The sequence below is a fragment of the Anolis carolinensis genome, chromosome 1 (genome assembly GCF_035594765.1).
Source record: "Anolis carolinensis isolate JA03-04 chromosome 1, rAnoCar3.1.pri, whole genome shotgun sequence".
Taxonomy (NCBI): Eukaryota; Metazoa; Chordata; class Lepidosauria; order Squamata; family Dactyloidae; genus Anolis; species Anolis carolinensis.
In genome coordinates, this window is record NC_085841.1 from 308,778,164 (window position 1) to 308,792,496 (window position 14,333).

Below are 14,333 nucleotides of genomic sequence, written 5' to 3' on the forward strand. Positions count from 1 at the left end.
ATTGTTTACTGTCTGGATTTCTTCTGTTTTCAGAGTGTTGTTCTTTATTTATTGTCCTGATTTTAGAGTTTTTTTTAATACTGAGGGCTATCTGGGTTATCTAAGTCCACACTGCCCTATATCCCTGTTCAATGTTTAGTGCTAAATTTGCAAATATAGTAATTCCTACATAACATTACCATGTACTGAACTGCTTTTTCTATTGATTTGTTGTAAAACATGATGTTTTGGTGCTTAATTTTTAAAATAATAATGTAATTTGATGTTTTATAGGCTTTTCCTTTATACTTCCTTATTATCCAACATTTTCGCTTATCCAACGCTTTTATTTTTCAGTGATTGGTTTGGGGGGGCGCCAAAATTCTGTTCGCCTACACTTGAAAAATACCTAGGGCCGGCTCTGGTGATTATAGCAAGGTTTTGAACAAGGTCCCCATTATATTCTTGTGGGTAACTTGGTGAACTGTGACTGGGCAGTACTACAGTTAGATGGATATGTAATTAGTTGTTAGACCAAACCCAGAGACTGTGTGCCAATGACTACTCATCAGCCTACAGAGAGTTGACTAAGAGTGCCTCAAGGTTTTGTCCTGGGATGGGCATTGAACATCTTTATGGATGACTTACACTATGAAGGCATGTTGATTAAATTTGCATAAACACCAGGTAGGGGAGGGGTTAGTGAATAATCCAAAGGTCAGAGTCAAATTCAAAATGACTGTGACAGATTAGATTGCTGGGCCAAAACTATCAAAATGCACTTAAATGGGGATGTAAGGTACTACATCTAGATAGGAAAAATGAAATGCATATTTAGATCATGGGTGACATTCTGGCTTGAAAGCAATACATGGGAACAGGACCTAGGGGTATGAGTAGACCACAAGATAAACATGTCGAAAGTGTGATGTGGTGATCTAAAAACAAACAAAAAACCCAATGCAGTTCAGTGCTGCATAAACAGAGATACAGTGTTCAGTTTAGGGAAATATTAGAGCCATTCTATTTTGCATTAATCAGACCTCATCTAGAATACTGTGTTTACCACTGGGCACCATAGTTTGAGAAGAATATTGACATGTTCCTCATCTACAAAAAAGGGCTGCCACAATGATCAAAGGTCTGAAACAAAGCATTAGGAGGAATGGCTGAAGCCCCTTCTACACTGTCATATAATCCAATTATTAAAACAGATCATCCACATTATCTACTTTGAACTGGATTATATGGCAATGTAGATTCATATAATCCAGTTCAAAGCAGATAATCTGAATTTTATATGACAGTATAGAAGGGGCTTGAGCAAGTTGGGTATTGCTGTGTCTTCAGAAGAGAAGACGAAGATGCCATGATAGCTATATTTAAATATCTGGGGGGGGAGGTGTCTTGTAAAAGAAAAAGAAAGCTGTTTTCTGCTCCAGAGATTAAAACATGAACCAATGAATTCAAATGACAAGAAAAGAAATTCAATCTAAAAAAAGGAAGAAGCTTTTTACTGCAAAAAGCTGTTTGACAATGATAGTCTCGTTGCAGATCTCTAAAATAGAGATTAGATGGGCATCTTTCAGGACTACTTTAGTTGTGTATTTCTGCATTGCCAGAAATTGGATGAATTGGCCCTTGCGGTCCCTTCCAACTCTGATTCTATACCTTCAACAAAGGTATCAGATATATCCACACATTATTCCATTCTTTCTTCTAGAGGAAAGAGACGTAACTTCCTGCTCAGAGTTGCTGCCCACTCACTCCTACACCATGACTATAATACTGCTGTAAATATTAGCCTTCACCATCTAACAGTATTCCAGTGATCAGACAAAAGGATGTCTTCACAGAGGAGCTGCATATGACATTCTTTACTCATGGCAATGGAGGTGTTCTCAAATGACCAGAAAAAGGATGTGTTACGGAACTTTCTTTAAAGTGAGAAATATTTATGGATCCCATAAATCCTGAGATCTGGATTATCATGCATATCATAGACTGCTGATATTTGTCAGTGCTGAGAGTAGGTACAAATTGAGACTATCACAACGCTTTTACTATTGCAAGCTGTAACATCCAATTAATATTTGATCATCTCAGGGATGGGAACAGTGTGGACTTCTAGATGTTGTTGGACTCTAATTTCACAACATTCCTTATCACTGCCTATGGGCTGCAGGGAGTTGTAGTCCAATACCACCAGAGGACTACACAATTTCCACTTTTCATAACTCACTTTATATTAAGGCTTTCTACAAAACAAAACTGTTTCCCCCCCCCCCCCCACTTCTGCAGTTCCCACATGTCAGTTCTAATTTGGAACTCAGGAACCTTATCCTTTTCGTTTTACTTCTATTCCTTCCTTATTTATTATCAACCTAATATTATTGGACTACATCTCAGGTTATTAACATATAATTAGCACTTTGAGACTGGTCTTGCATAGTTGTGTTCAATACTATCCCATACTACTTCAAAATTCTCTTGATGCCCAGTCTCTCTGAAAGCTACTGAACACATCAGAAGCATGTTTTTTACTCCTTACTTACTATTGCTGGATTTCAAATCCCGATGGATAATAGGAACAATTGCTTCATCATGCAGGTAGTTCATTCCTCCAGCAATCTGGACGGCCCAGTTGACCAGTATGTCTGGTGGTATCCTTTTACCAGACAGTACTCTGTTTAGTGACCCTCCACGAGCAAACTCCATGATTAAGCAAAGGTTAGGTTCCTTTAGACATACACCTTTCAAAGCAATTATGTTGGGATGTTTTAGCATTGCAAACAGTTTGGCTTCTTGACGAACATTCTCTATTGCCTCACTGATATCTTCATCTGGATCATAGCGTGCTGCCTTGACAGCAACTTCATCTCCAAGCCAAATTGCACGATATACTTTCCCAAAGCCTCCTATGCCAATGATTTCCTCCAGAAAAAGCTCTGAGAAGTCAATCTCCAGCACTAGAAAGAAAGAAAAATGAAGATATTAAATTTCTGAGAAGCTTGTGTACAAAATTCAATATCAGCATAATTTGTTGACTAAAATAATAATCCAGTCAGGTCAGTCAAGCAAATAAGTGGATTTTATCCAGCACAAATGTATTACTTGCTCCTGTATCTTTATTAGGTTTTTTTTTTAATGGGGGAAGAGGGAATAAGTTTATGAATATGTGATTTTAACCATGTTTTAACTTTGTATTGTATGATTTTATTCTGTTGTAAGCTGCCTTCAATCCGCTTTCAGAGAAAGGTGCAGCAAAAATAACTTAAACAATAATAATTCAAGAAAATTGGAATCACTTGTTGGAATCACTGCCTATATTTTATGGCACAGCAGGCTGAAATATAACATACCACATATAATCCAACATTCTATGATAAGTTTTGCTGAGAAACTCTTAATCAAAGGTAGTGGCATGATGAGTCTGTATATATTTTAAAGCTCCTTAACAACCAAGAACAGGCTGGTTGCATTTTACAGCCACAGCTGCACATGTTGTGATTATCACCAGGTTGGACTTCGGTAGTGTTGTCTATGCGATGTTGTCCTTGAAAACTGCCATTTATGTATGTATGTATTTATTTATTTACAGCATTTATATTCTGCCCTTCTCACCCTGAAGGGGACTCAGGGCAGATCACATTATACACATAGGGCAAACATTCAATGCCCATAAACACATCAAACACAGACCGAGACAGACAGACGCAGAGGCAATTTAACCTTCTTTTGAGGGGATGTTCGATTCTGGCCACAGGGGGGAGCAGCTGCTTCATCATCCACTCTGACGGCACTTCCTCATTCCAGGTCGTAAATTAGTTAAACTTGCCTCCCCACTTTATAAGTGGTACCTTATTTCCTACTTGGTAGATGCAGCTATCTTTCGGGTTGCTAGGTCAGCAACAAGCAGGGGCTATTTTTTTATTTTTATTTAATTGATGGGTGCTCACCCCACCACGGGCTGGCCTTGAACTCATGGTCAGACTGATTTATTGCAGCTGCTCAACAGCATGCCCCACAGCCCGGCCCCATTTATGCATGATATGGCATCCAGGAATGTTAACAGGAGCCTGGTCATATTACACCACTGCTAAATTATTTGCATTGTCCCCTAGTATATTTTCCTGCACAGTTCAAAATCCTGGTTCTAACCTCTAAAGACTCAAATGGTTTGGGGTTTGAATGTCTGAAAGATTTTATTTATTTAGGAAAATATTTATATCTCATTTTATACCAAAGGACCTCAGAGCAACAGAGAAAAACAAATTTAGAATCTTAATCAATAATAAAGAATTTACAATCTAAGTACAGAAAAAACTACCTGAAAATAAAAGAAGTTAAAAAAGTTAGAATGTATAAAGGCTTCCATAAAAATATGTGCTAAAATGAAGCCAAAGCCTAAAATGAAGCCTGATACTAATCAGGTCTCTGAGTGGAAGGCATTCCATCACTGGATTTCCACAGGCAAAAGGTATCCTTCCCAAGTCTTCACACAATGCATTGCCTACCGTGATGGCCCTTCCAGCAAACCTGAGTCTTTAGGGAGCCATTTATACACAGAGATGCTCCTTTCAATACTGATATTCTATCCCATTTAAGAATTAGTCCCTCCTACATGATTCTGTTTTGTGCCAAAGTAACCCAGAGAGATACAGCAATTCTACACAGTTATTTACCTTGTGAGAATTGGGTTTCATCAGCTCTATGGGGCTCACTACTCAAGGAACTTGTCCCCTCAAATATGTTCAGAGATTAGAATGATTAGTCTGAATGCATGATTTTTGTCATTTATTATTTTTTCATTATTTCACTGCTTCTACAACTTCAATGCTTTGTTTGCACTGATGGCAAAACACTCATTATAAACATTTGAATGCCACTGTACAATCAAAATGAAAACAGCTAATAACAAAAATATATTTTTGATTTGCTAGGAATATCACAGAAATGCAAATTACCACCCCATGATGCTCACCTGATCCTATCATGTAATTTCAAGAAAGGCTTAGAGCAAATATAGGAAATTTTACAGTGCTAGCAACAAACCAGAAAGGAATGTATAACTCATGGGAAAACTACAATATGATAAATTGAGTACCTGCTTCATATGGGTGATTAATACATTAAAGAAGATGCATTCTATATGTTTGGTCTGGAGTTCTCATCATTGAAATATCACTGAATGAATGTACTGTAAAAACAAAACAGAATTCTAAGCCTTAAGGATAAAGAGTCACAGAGGAACAACATTAAAGAAAAACAGGAAATGGTGTATTAGTACCAGGAAATGTTTTGGATGGTTTAATTTCTTCATTTACTGCTATATTAAGGAGAAGGAAGTTTAAATGTGACATGATGACAAAGACAAAAGAATCACAGACCTGAGGTCTCTATTTCAAAATACTCAATGTGGCATAATTGCTTTAAGTTCTTTTCTATGTGGCTTCAAGAGAAGAGTTCCACTAAAATTTGCACAATATCACAAAGTATACAGAGGAAGGATGAGACAAAACCACCTTATTCCTTGCCTAGGAAAACGCTATGTGAAATTTATGGGGTCACCATAGGTTGACAAGCAACTTGAAAGCACAGACACCAATAATTCTTTCGATTTTATAAACCACAGTGGGAAAATCAGGTTCTGAGCTAAATGGTGCTGAATGGACAGCTCCTCTGGTAATATCTTTCAGAAAGATTTCAAACACCATCAGAACTATAAACTTATAGAACATTCAAACTTATATGAGATCAGAACATTATTTTTGCATACTGAAAATCTCTTGTCACAAATACAAATATAAAAAACAAATTTTGTTTGAGAATTATGCCTGTTACAAATCTATAAGGCAAAATATATGTAAATTTGACACAGTAGTTCTATGTTCCCTACCATGTAAACAATAAAGCTTTATTATAGTTTTAGAAAGGAAATTTACTTATAGTTTAGGCCATATGCCCTCATCTTTCCTCTGATTTTTCAGAACCTTGTTCTCTTCCCCATCCTCTAATACAGAAATTCTATTAGGTAGCTTGGGGGAGCCTTTTGGTTAGTGGAAAGATAAACATATTACAATCAAATTTAAATTGCACATTTGAAAAAAACAAAAAAGCCTATAGTTTAAATACAGGCAGACACCAAGTTACAAACAAGATAGGTTCTGTAGTTAGTTCTTAAATTGAATTTGTATGTAAGTTGGAACAGGTACATTTTTAAGTGTACATGACTCCAGTCCTGCACGCACACACACACACCCCAGACACATACTGTATGCCTGCATGCATGCATGATTTGGATAGCACAGGGAAGGGTTCACACCCCTGTGGTGTCTGTTTTGCTGTCTCTGCCCCTGTTCAGAAGATTTCACCTCACTTTCTGCCCCTGTGATAGTTGGATTTTGAAATTTTTGGCTTGTTATGGAAACAAGAATTAGTGATAAAGCTTCAGTGAAGACACCTTTTCCCCATGATAACTCTTTCAGGAGTAAATTTCCCTTCTTAGGGTAGATTTCTTTCACTTCCTGTTGTCTCACCTGTTCTTAACTGTGAGTTATTTGTAAGTCAGATGTTTGTAACTAAGAGACTGCCTGTACAGTTTAATGCAATGAAATATGTTCTTATTTCCTATAAAAGCTATTATAAAAAGGCACTTTCACTTGGGGAAATAACTCAGCCACTATTTAAACAAAGCAACTTCTATTGCCTCAAATAAAGATGACAGGCTACACAGCTAGTTTAAGTTTTCAATTGTGGGTAATGAACTGGCAGCATATGCAACACAAGTGATAAAAATGCAAAAAGATAATGCAGCATATATGGAAAAAATTATGTCTCTAATTGTTGTTAGATTTTTAAGATAACAGAGAGACTCACATGTATGATTACTAAAAGTGTCCTAAGGATAATAATATTACTCCATAGAAGGTATAGAGAAAAAGAAGACAAGAAAGCAATGTTAATTGCTGCTTTTGCTTCAGAAGATGTATTGTTGGACCAAAAATAGCAGCAGTATTGGCAACAAGTATAGTTTCTTCTTCTAAAATGTTCTGTTTTCCATTTTGAGGGGGACATTAGTTTTCCTTTACTTTCTATATGTATTTTCCCCCTTTTAAAACAAGCTGATATAGTCATCAAATATTTTAAAGATTAATTTCATAAAGAAAGAAAATAACCAGGCTGCAAAATCCTTTGCAGACTTCTTGATTTGGACAACACAAGTCAAGAATATTCCAGATGTGCTGATAATTTCACACAGAAAAATAGACTTACAACCTCACAAAATTAGAATTGCATATAGTTCAACTGTTCTGAAACTACTCAGACCAAGTTCTCCAGAAGGGCAAGCAATGAGTTAGAAGCAGAAGAATGAGCATATCCGGCAATAACATGACTAAACAGAAAGCAGAGCATTTTTAGGCTTACTAAACTTCCAAATGTGTCAGAAGACAAAGGAAATGAAAATATCTTTACTTCTTGCTCATAATCTACTCAAACACGTTCTCTGCAATTTCTGCCTTCTAGCAAATATGTATAGCATTTCTCAGTTCCTATAAAGCAAACTGTCTTTCCTACACAAAGAAGCCAGTAAAGGGAGAATATGAGGACTAATTCAGATTATGGCATTTTGGGAGGGAAAATGTGCAAGTAAAGAGCTGGAAAGAATGCTGGACCAGGCAAAAGCATAGCTAGCTAGCTGAACAGGAAACAATGTATGGGTGGAAAAAAATGCTTCCCTCAGTGCAATCTATATTTCTCTCCATACATACATACATTATATATATGTATATACTGTATGTAATAAGAACACTTCTTGAGTACAATTACAGAAATGTTAACTATGTACATGCAACATATACTTTCAACAACAGAACCAACATAGTTTCCAGTAATGTGACCACAAGGGAGTTCTGGTGAAAATGTTATCAGACAGGCATTTAACCAGCTTCTCAAAAAATCCAGAGGAAAAAGTATGGGAGGAAAAAAATAATCTTAATTCTTCCCAGGGATCTTTGCTGCCTTGAAATCAAGAGCTAAAAAAGGAGAACCAACACAGCCAAGCTCCCCGTCACACCCCTTCCTTGCTTCCCTGTGGAAGACTCTGCCTGCTTTCTGTACCTCATGGGCAAGATCGTCTTTGTATTAAGCCAGGATAACCAGTAGCTCTGGCTAGAGTTTCTAGGCTCAATCAAGTGAGTGGAAATCCTTTTATTCGACAAACATTGAGGCGACATAAAAACCCCAACTAAACCAGGATAGTATGTTGCTACAGGTTGAGTACTCTTTATCTGAAATGTTTGGGACCAGAAGTGTTTTGGATTCCCCCCTCCCCCCCCCCCCCCCCGCCCACAGATTTTGGAATACTTGTATTTGCATATACAAATTTAATGAAATATCTTGGACAGGTCAGGACACAAAATCCATTTATGTTTCCCATAGATCTTATACACAATGCCTGAAGATCATTTTGTACACATTACAAATGTATATGTATGAAATTAAATTTGTGTATACAATATTAATCATCAGAATGCAATGGTGTCACCATCTCAGCCACTCACGTTGATAGCTTTGGATTTAAGACTGCATATGCATTGTTGAATGAATACAGTTTGACACTAGCTATGCTGTCATGGCTCAGAGGTATGGAATGTTAGAATGTGTAGTTTGGTGAGACACTAGCCCTCTTTGACAAAGAAGGCTTCACAAAACTACACTTCCCATGAGCCCATAGCATTCAGCCATGGCAGTTAAAGTAGTGTCAAGCTGCATTCATTCTACAGTGTAACTGCACCCCGGGAATATTATTCAGGATTCAAGATAAGGAATGTTCAACCTGTTCTTCATTTTTTTAATGCTCTTCCTTGGGCCAAACAGCAGTGGACAGGGATTAAAAGTTGCATTTTGAATAGGGATATGGGGAAGGGAACAAAAAAAAGAGGGGAAGCACAAGAGCAGAGTGGAATCCAGTAAGGCTCATTACATTCTTTATCCTATGTCAATCCCTCCCTGCTCACACTGTATAGCTGATGGATACAATTTGACACCACTTTAACTGCCAGGGCTCACTGCTATGGAACTGCTGGGATTTGTAGCTTGGTGAGGCATGAGCACTATTTGGCAGAGAAGGCTGAAGACCTTGTAAAAACCCCATGATCAGGCCATTGAGCCATGGAGTATTTTGGAATTCAGGATAAGGGATGCTCAATCTGATAAATGGAACGACCCTGGATGGTTTTGGATGGCGTGATTTTAATTGATGTTTTAATAATTGGTTTTAATTGTAATTGTTTGTTTTATATATGTGCACCTTCATTTGAAAAATCAAGCTGGTTTTCCTCCATCCAAACAACGAGCATTTGTTTCTTTAAAAAATAGACATGAGGAATTGTCTGAAAAGGGTTATAGGGAGGGCAACTGAAGGAAGACGGCAGTATGGGAGCCAGTCAATCCCATGAAACTCTTCCTCCTGAGGTGTTAATCCCTTCTGCCCCCTCCCTCCCCTCCTTCTCCTCGTGCTTTATGTCCGAAGAATAATTTGATTTCACTTTAATTGCTATGGCTCAATGCTGGGGAATCCTGGGAGTTGTAGTTTGATGAGGCAGCAACACTCTTGGGCAGAGAAGGCTGAAAACTCCCATGTCATGTAATACGACTCCACCCATATCATGGTGGTGACATATCACATTAACCCTACAGTGTAGATCAGGTATGGGCAAACTTCGGCCCTCTTGGCATTTTGGACTTCAACTACCACAATTCCTAATAACCTAAAAGTCCAAAACACTCAGAGAGCCAAAATTTGCCCATGCCTGCTCTACACTCTCTAAATGCAGTTTGTCACCATTTTAAATGCCAGGGGTAGTTGCTAAGAAATGGCGAGAGTTGCAGTTTTGCAGGGACTGCGGCCTTCTCTGCCAGAGTGCTGGTGCTTCACCAAACTCCAAATCCCAGGAACCCACTGCATGGTATATAAAATAAACTGGAGTCAAACTGCATCAATTCTGCAAATTTCAGGTGCAGCCCAAGAGGAAGAGGAAGCAAAGGGCAGAGAGAGAGTGTTCCTGGCTTTTCCCTGCCCTGAGTCTGATTCCTGTTATTGATCAGGAATTGGACTGAAAGGCACACTGGATTAAAAGGAAGTTTTAAGAGGCCCCCTCTGTGAAAGATATGTGGCACGATGTCTCTTAGGATCCATGGCTATGTCGAGTCCATGTTGAGCCACGTCTTCTCTGATCTCATTGGTTTCAGAAGAGCCTTGCTGCCGGAATGTCTGCTTCTCTTCTGGACCTCATCACACTAAAGCAGTGGTTCTCAACCTGGGGTCCCCATATGATACTGGTCTTCAACCCCCAGAAATCCTAACAGCTGGTGAACTGGCTGGAATTTCTGGGAGTTGTAGGCCAAAAACATCTGGGGACCCCAGGTTGAGAACCACTGCACTAAAGCATCTATCCACTTTAAATTCAGTTGCTGCCTCCTGCAGAATTGTGGGGTTTGTAGTTTAGGGACGGCCTAAACTGCTCAGCAGAGAGGTCCTGGGCCTCACTAAACTACAAACCCCACAATTCTGCAGGAAGCAGCAACTGGATTTAAAGTGCACAGATGCTCTAGTGTAGGAATCAGCAAACTTTTTTGCCTTGGGGCTGCATTGTGGGCCCGGCCAGGAGGGCTGGGCCAGGAGGGGGAGGGCGGGCACATGTTGGGTATGGAGGGCACAGGAGAGGGGGGGCCAGGAGGGGAAAGTGAGGAGCCCGGGTCATCCTCAGGTTGTCCTCCCAGCAGAAGGACAGGGCTTCTCGTCCCATCCTAATGCCAGGAAGAAGGTGGGATACACAGTGACTGCCCCAATCCTCTTCCCCCAATCCTCTGGAGGTCCTCTTGGCATTATGTTGGGAGGAGGACAAGTCAGGCTGTGGCTGAGAGTGCTCTGAGGGGCTCTCAGCTGTCGCATGCCTTCCTCGAGCCGTCCTCCTGGTAGTTACTAACTGGAGCTGCTTACAGGGAGCGGTCAACCCCCCTGTTCAAGCAGCTTCACTGGCTGCCGATAATATTCCGGGCCCAATTCAAGGTGCAGGTTATTACCTATAAAGCTCTAAACAGTTCGGGACCTGCCCATCTTCGTGACCGCGTCGTCCCCTATGAACCTACGCGTTCTCCGAGATCTTCCGGGGAGGCCCTCCTCTCGCTTCCACCTTCCTCACAGTTACGTTTGGTGGGGACAAGAGAGAGGGCCTTCTCGGCTGTGGCCCCTCGGCTCTGGAACTCCCTCCCCAGGGAGATTAGGTTGGCGCCCTCCCTACCATCCTTTAAGAAACAATTGAAAACTTGGATGTTTGGGCTGGCCTTTGGAGAGACAGCCATTGGATGACTAGCCACATTATAATTCTGAATGTTATTAGGTTCCTTTCATCGGGGTATTTTAATCTAATGTTTTTATCTTATATTTCTGCTATAGCCCCCCCCCCCACCTTTGAAGTTGACTGAATGGCATTGGTGGTTTTTTGATATTATTACTGTTGTATAAACCTTTGTTTTAACTTCTGTTTTATCATCTTCTTGTGTTTTAAACTGTGTATATTGTTAATGTATTTGCACTGTTACTTTTGTAACATTGTGAGCCGCCCCGAGTCCTCACGGGGAGATGGTGGCGGGGTATAAATACAGTTTTTATTATTATTATTATTATTATTAGGATTATGCCAAAAGGAGGGTGAGACACATGGTGGCTGAGAGTGCTCTAGAGGGCTCTCAGCTGCTACCTGCATTCCTCCCCCAACCTTTTGGCATAAGGACATGGTGGGCCGCTGTGCCCATCTGCCAAGAGGAGAGGGAAAATGTGGAGGGCCTGAGGTAAGCACCTGGGGGCTGCATCCAGTCTCCACAAAATAAGGCAGTCTATCGCAGGAATAGGCAAACTTGGGCCCTCCAGGTGTTTTAGACTTAAGCGGCTGAGGGGAAAAAGGAAAGGGCCTGAGGCTGTTAGGAATCCTGGGAGTTGAAGTCCAAAACGCCTGGAGGGCCCAAGTTAGCCCATGCCTGCTGTAGTATGATAAAGTCCTATGGAATATTCCCTTCAAACCAATGGAATTCCCAGATGCCACAAGGCTCTCCCTCCCTCCCTTCCTCCTCCTTACGCTGGATGGCCGGCGCCTGCGGATAGTGGGCCCGGAGCTCGGCGGCGCTGCCCCGGCTCCCGCTGCTGGTGGTCACGTAGTTGCTGGGGAAGATGCCGACGCGCTGGTCGATCTGCCCGGTCCACCATCCCTCGTCGCCGGACACCTGCGAGTCCTGGGAGAGCACCCGCACCACGTCGCCCGGCCGCAGGCTCAGCTCGTCCTCGCCGCACGCCTCGTACTCGAAGACTGCCGTCCAGAGGCCCGGCCCTGCCGCCGCCGCCGCCGCCTCTTCGTCGTCGTCCTCGGCTTCCGCCCGGCGCGGGCTGCAGGCTGCGGGCGGCTCCATGAGGGGAGGAGGAAAGGAGGAGGAGAGGGGCGGACGGGGAAGGGCTCCTCCATCAGCCTCCCGTGCTCCTCATTCCAGGTGCAGCGGCGGTGTTGTCCCTGAGAGGCCGCCGAGAACGGGAGCCGAGCGGGTCCAAAACTCGTCCGCCCGGCAACCGCGCCTTCGCTGCTCCATCGCCCGACTCTAACCGCGCATCCTTGAGCCACCTGACTGACCGGCAAGATGCGAAGGGGGCGGGGCGTTCGCCTCAAACCCTGCCTTCCTTCTTCAAGGTCTTTGTTTCTATTCGCTCTTGTGGCCTTCCGTCAAACTCCTCCCTTACCTGATTGAAAGTCCACATGCTCCCGAAAGGAGGGGCGTCCCTGAAGTCCCACCCTCCCGCTGAGTGCCTTTGTTCCCATTCGCTGTTTCGGCTCCTCCCTTACCTGATTGAAAGCCTGCATTCCCTTAGACCGCCGGGCACACCCCGCCCACTCCTCGGAACAATCCCCGCCCCCGGCTCTTGTTCAGTTGTCTTGAACGCGCTCCGAGCCTCTCCTCGCTATTGGCCCGCTCCAGCCCGGCGCCGGCTTTCCATTGGCTGGGGTTTAGCGTCAGTGCCTCTTGGCAAAGGGGAAGATTGCGCCTCCTTGCGACCCCGCTCCTATGAATAGCGCTTCCATTGGATTGGATTGTCAGCGACTGGGCGGGGCTATGAGGGGGCGTTCTCTTTGTTCCCATTAGGTGGAAAGCGAGAAGAAAAGTAGGTTGCTGTGAGTTTTCCGGACTGTATGGCCATGTTCCGGAAGCATTCTCGCCTGACGTTTCGCTCACATCTATAGCAGGCATCATCAGAGGTTGTGAGGCGAAACGTCAGGAGAGAATGCTTCCGGAACATGGCCATACAGCCCGGAAAACTCACAGCACCCCAGTGATTCCGGCCATTAAAGCCTTCCACAACACAAGTCGTCTCTTTGTTTATCATTGGCTAACCGTCACCCAATCGTTAACAGCACTGAGTGCACCTGCTAGAAAAGCAGAAGAGACTCTACCATCTGCAGTGAAGAGTTAATGCAATTTGACACCACTTAAACTGCAATGGCTCAATACTATGGAATCCTGTGATATGTGGTTTTGTGAGGCATCAGCACTCTGGCAGAGAAGGCTAAAGACCTTGCAAAATTCCTCCCATAATTCCATAGCATTGAGCCACCGCAGTTAAGTGGTGTCAATTTGCATTAATTCTATAACAATATTTCAAAGGCTGTGTGCAAACGTGAGGTGATCCTTTATTTAAAAAATAACTTGTCACATGATGACTTTAAAAACAATATTTATTTGTATTACTCAATACATGTACTTTGTTCTGATTTAATTTGGATTAGTCAGAATCCATGGTATAATGTATTTGATTTTTTAAAACATTTCTTAAACTAATAAAATGGCTCACGGGCCAATTTATTATGCCCGGCTGCTTTCAAGTAACATATCACAGTTACTATGGTAATTATCGAGGCATGGGCTTGGAAGTGTAACATCATTAGCTTCTTCTTCAAAATTAGACAAATCAAAGTAACGTTTTAGAGGTAGGATTGTTATTTGCAATCTGCAATATGCTTTAGGTAAAAGATATCAAAAACCACAGAGAAGCCTAGAAGACTCTATCAAGCAGCACTGCCTCCTGGTGGCTGATATCTATATAGTCTGAAGGATTCACACAAGAGAAAAAAGTATCTGCAGAAAGTAAAAATGCCAAACCACCAGAGACGTTGATCTGCTCATCTTGTTGTAAATATGTTTTTGTTTGAGTGCTGGACTTTAGTGACTAGGTTTCAAATTCTCACTTGGTTGTGGAAACTCAACAGATGACCTCCGACAAGTTTCTCTTGTCGGCAAAAGTAAACCTC

The 14,333-nt window shown here is 41.9% G+C and overlaps 1 protein-coding gene across 4 annotated transcripts in view; it reads right to left on the bottom strand.

Moving 5' to 3' along the window:
* The window catches only part of map3k9 (mitogen-activated protein kinase kinase kinase 9), a 55,082-nt gene extending 42,243 nt beyond the window's left edge, over window positions 1–12,839 (bottom strand). For 2 of the 4 annotated variants that reach the window (XM_008103733.3, XM_062968087.1), the window contains exons 1-2: window positions 12,120–12,839; window positions 2,535–2,948 (exon numbers count right to left, since the gene is read on the bottom strand). In XM_008103733.3, the coding sequence (XP_008101940.2) occupies window positions 2,535–2,948; window positions 12,120–12,447 (742 nt within the window). In that variant the 5' untranslated portion in view covers window positions 12,448–12,839. The remainder of the gene's footprint in view (window positions 1–2,534; window positions 2,949–12,119) is intronic. The other 2 variants (XM_008103719.3, XM_003214544.4) reach the window with 2 other exon arrangements.
* Window positions 12,840–14,333: the final 1,494 nt, after the last annotated feature.